The 3,110-nt window shown below is 34.1% G+C and overlaps 1 protein-coding gene across 1 annotated transcript; it reads left to right on the top strand.

The window, feature by feature from the left end:
* The first annotated feature begins 238 nt into the window (after positions 1–238).
* Positions 239–2,888, top strand: LOC110865900 (disease resistance protein RUN1). The gene is made up of 2 exons (XM_022115236.2): positions 239–909; positions 1,966–2,888. Exons 1-2 carry the CDS (start codon positions 434–436, stop codon positions 2,783–2,785), a joined length of 1,296 nt encoding a protein of 431 aa, XP_021970928.1. The 5' UTR covers positions 239–433; the 3' UTR covers positions 2,786–2,888.
* The last annotated feature ends 222 nt before the right edge of the window (positions 2,889–3,110 follow it).

The raw sequence follows: 3,110 nt of genomic DNA, 5'->3' as shown, positions 1-3,110 counted from the left end.
GTGTTTTATGACTTTTTACACTTTTTAGGAAAAACACACTTTCCGTAAGATCCCCACTCTATATATATATATATATATATATATATATATATATATATATATATATATATATATATATATATCGCCCACCCGTGGGGTGTAGTTCTCGCGGTTCTTACAACTCGGGGTGGTTTTCATTCTAGCGGCTCCCTATATATATATATATATATATATATATATATATATATATATATATATATATATCCAATTGGAAAGATAAGAAAAAGATGAAGCATTGATCACTCAAAGTGTTTCTTCGCTCCTCTTGCAACTACAACAGCTAACTCCTTGCATTCCTTTGATCACCAAAATCTGCCTTTCTTCTTTCATTCCTTTGAGTTTCGTATTGGTGTAGTTACAAGTAGCTGGTTACACGCAGCTTTCACCAAAGACAATGGCTAATACTAATCACACCTGGTCCTATGATGTCTTCATGAGTTTTGGACGTGATAATATCATTAAAAGATTTGTGGACCATCTATTTACCGACTTCAAACGAAAAGGAATTCGCGCTTTTAAAGAAGACGAGGACCTGCAGAGAGGAGAAGAGAGATTTCCACAAATCCAAAGAGCCATTGAACAATCAAGGTTTCTGGTGGTTATATTTTCTGAAAGCTTAGCTTCCTCGCCATCTTGTTTGAGGGAGCTTCTGAAAATCCTTGAGTGCAAGGAGAAAGATCAGGACAAATATCAAATTTGCCCCATTTTTTATAGTGTGAAGCCACAAAAGGTGGTTAATGGACCCAACACCTATGTAGAAGCCTTAAAAGAACTTGACATCCTAGAGAAAACAGAGGGGGCTCAATTGAAGGAAGCTTTGACCAAAGCTGCAAACTTACCAGGATGGGATCTGGAAGATCTGGCCAATGGGTAATTACTTTTTTTTTTAATCTTAGTCATTCATGGTTTGCTAAGGTTGATGGTTCTTTTAGTAGTGTTTTTCTAGCTAGGGATGGTTGCTAATTGATTAACCTCAGAATTTCAAGAAACCTCAAACATAGCTTTAAACATGGTTCATACTTACCAAAAGGCTTGTAGTTTAGCGGTATTTGGTATAGGTATATCTCCCCAAATAGTTGTGTGTTTTAGTCCCATCTTGGACAGACATTGGTGTAGATTTAGGAGTATGTTTAAAGAGTTTGTGAGTAAGCCGTTTCTTTAAAACCAATTCTTAAACGGAACCTCAGCGTGCACCAATACAAGATGATTTTGAATTTGTTTCGGTTCCATGGCATTTGATAATTTTCATCGGTCATCCTAGTACTTAAATAATGTTGATTCGGTTTGAACCTACCGAAGAAAGAAAACACCTAAGAAAAATTATACATGATGAAATTGAAACAAACCCAGCTAAGAATTATACATGCAACTTGCAATTTCTTCATTTATTCAAATCTGTTACTTAAATTTGTATATTCATATCCTTATTAATTTCATTAGGAATATTGACTTTAAAGATCAGGAAAATTTTGAATAATTAATTTATTTTTAATCGAATATGTTATATACTATAACATTTTTTAGGTAGAAACTAAAACCGAAACACGTCATGCAAAACCCAACAACATTCTTGCCAAGGGAAATATATCCTTATTTATTTCATTAGGAATTTTTAGGTACAAACTGAAACCGAATATGTTATGTATTAATATTTTTTTATTAAACATACATTGATAATAACAAGAACTCAAAATATAAATCTAAGATGTCTTAATCTTTTGAATCAAAATAACAAGTCGATGTAAAAAAATACAAATATTCACAAATATAAACGCAGACTAATCAAATACGCTAATTCCAGATAAATTCATTTCATTAATAATCCTTTAATTATTGAATTGATATACTTTTAACAGTTTGGTTTTTCTTTGGAGGTTTCTGTCAATTTAGTTTATCATATGTGTATTGTCTTTTTTTGATTGACAGCTATGAGTCAAAGTTTATTGACATGATCTCAAGACATATCTTCAACGAGTTAAACGTTGGATGCTTACATATTGGTGAGAAGCTAGTCGGGATACATTCCCGTACAGAGCAAATGAACTTGTTGCAATATGCCGGGTCAAGTGAGGTTCACATGATCGGCATATGTGGACTCCAGGGTATTGGAAAGACTTCAATTGCCAAAGCTGTTTACAACCGATTATATGCCCACTTTGACGATTGCGTCTTCTGTGAAAATGTGAAAGACAACGTTAAAAAGCATGGGATGATTCAACTTCAAAGGCAAATCATTGAGGACATCACAAAATCCGAGAGAAAAATAAGGAGCGTTAGTGAAGGAAGTAGTGTAATGATACAAATTATGAAATCAAAACGGGTCTTGCTGATTCTTGATGATGGGGATCAACTGGAGTATTTAGAAGCTCTAGCTGGTTCACATTCTTGGTTTGGACCGGGAAGTTTAGTTGTAGTAACGGGAGAAGATAGACAATTACTATGTGCTCATGGTGTGGAGAAAATTCATGAAGTTGAGCCTTTACATAATGATGAAGCTCTAGAACTCTTTAGTCTGTATGCCTTTAATCAAAAACATTCTAAAGAGGACTTCAAAGAGCTCTCGGAGCAAGTAATTGAATATGTTAACGGTCACCCATTAGCTATTAAAGTTTTGGGCTGCTTTCTTTTTGGCAAGACTGTCCATGAATGGGAAAGCGAATTAAAAAGACTAAAAAGCAATCCTGTTGATGACATCCAAGTGCTAATATCACGTTTTTCTTTAAGTAGGAAAAGTAGGCATGTATAGTTTCACTAATAGTGGGTGCTTTTTACATGCTAAGTTGCTAATGTTGGAATTGCGATTGAGCAGTTGTAATTTACAATTCTAAATATAAGTTATTTTTGTAGCATGATGTGGTTGAAAGGTTAAAAATATATTACACAAAGCATCTCATAAGAACTTCAAAACTTATCCTTAAGCCAAATAAGTAATCTTGATAGGTCAATTAAATATACAATCAGCATACATTCACTCGGACACGAACAAGATGATGAAGAGCAAATACTTCGCTCAATGACCGGTCCTCACTAATGATTGAATGAACGATGTTGGAAGATACAAGAGGAGGAAC

This window comes from Helianthus annuus, chromosome 6 (genome assembly GCF_002127325.2).
Source record: "Helianthus annuus cultivar XRQ/B chromosome 6, HanXRQr2.0-SUNRISE, whole genome shotgun sequence".
Taxonomy (NCBI): Eukaryota; Viridiplantae; Streptophyta; class Magnoliopsida; order Asterales; family Asteraceae; genus Helianthus; species Helianthus annuus.
The sequence above is the reverse complement of the archived record's forward strand: the minus strand, read 5'-3'. Positions and strand labels throughout refer to the sequence as shown.

Coding starts and splice junctions, on each gene's coding strand:
- LOC110865900 (XM_022115236.2), top strand. CDS start 434: ATGGCTAATACTAATCACACCTGGTCCTATGATGTCTTCATGAGTTTT. Junction 910..1,965: donor CTGGAAGATCTGGCCAATGG/GTAATTACTTTT, acceptor TTTGATTGACAG/CTATGAGTCAAAGTTTATTG.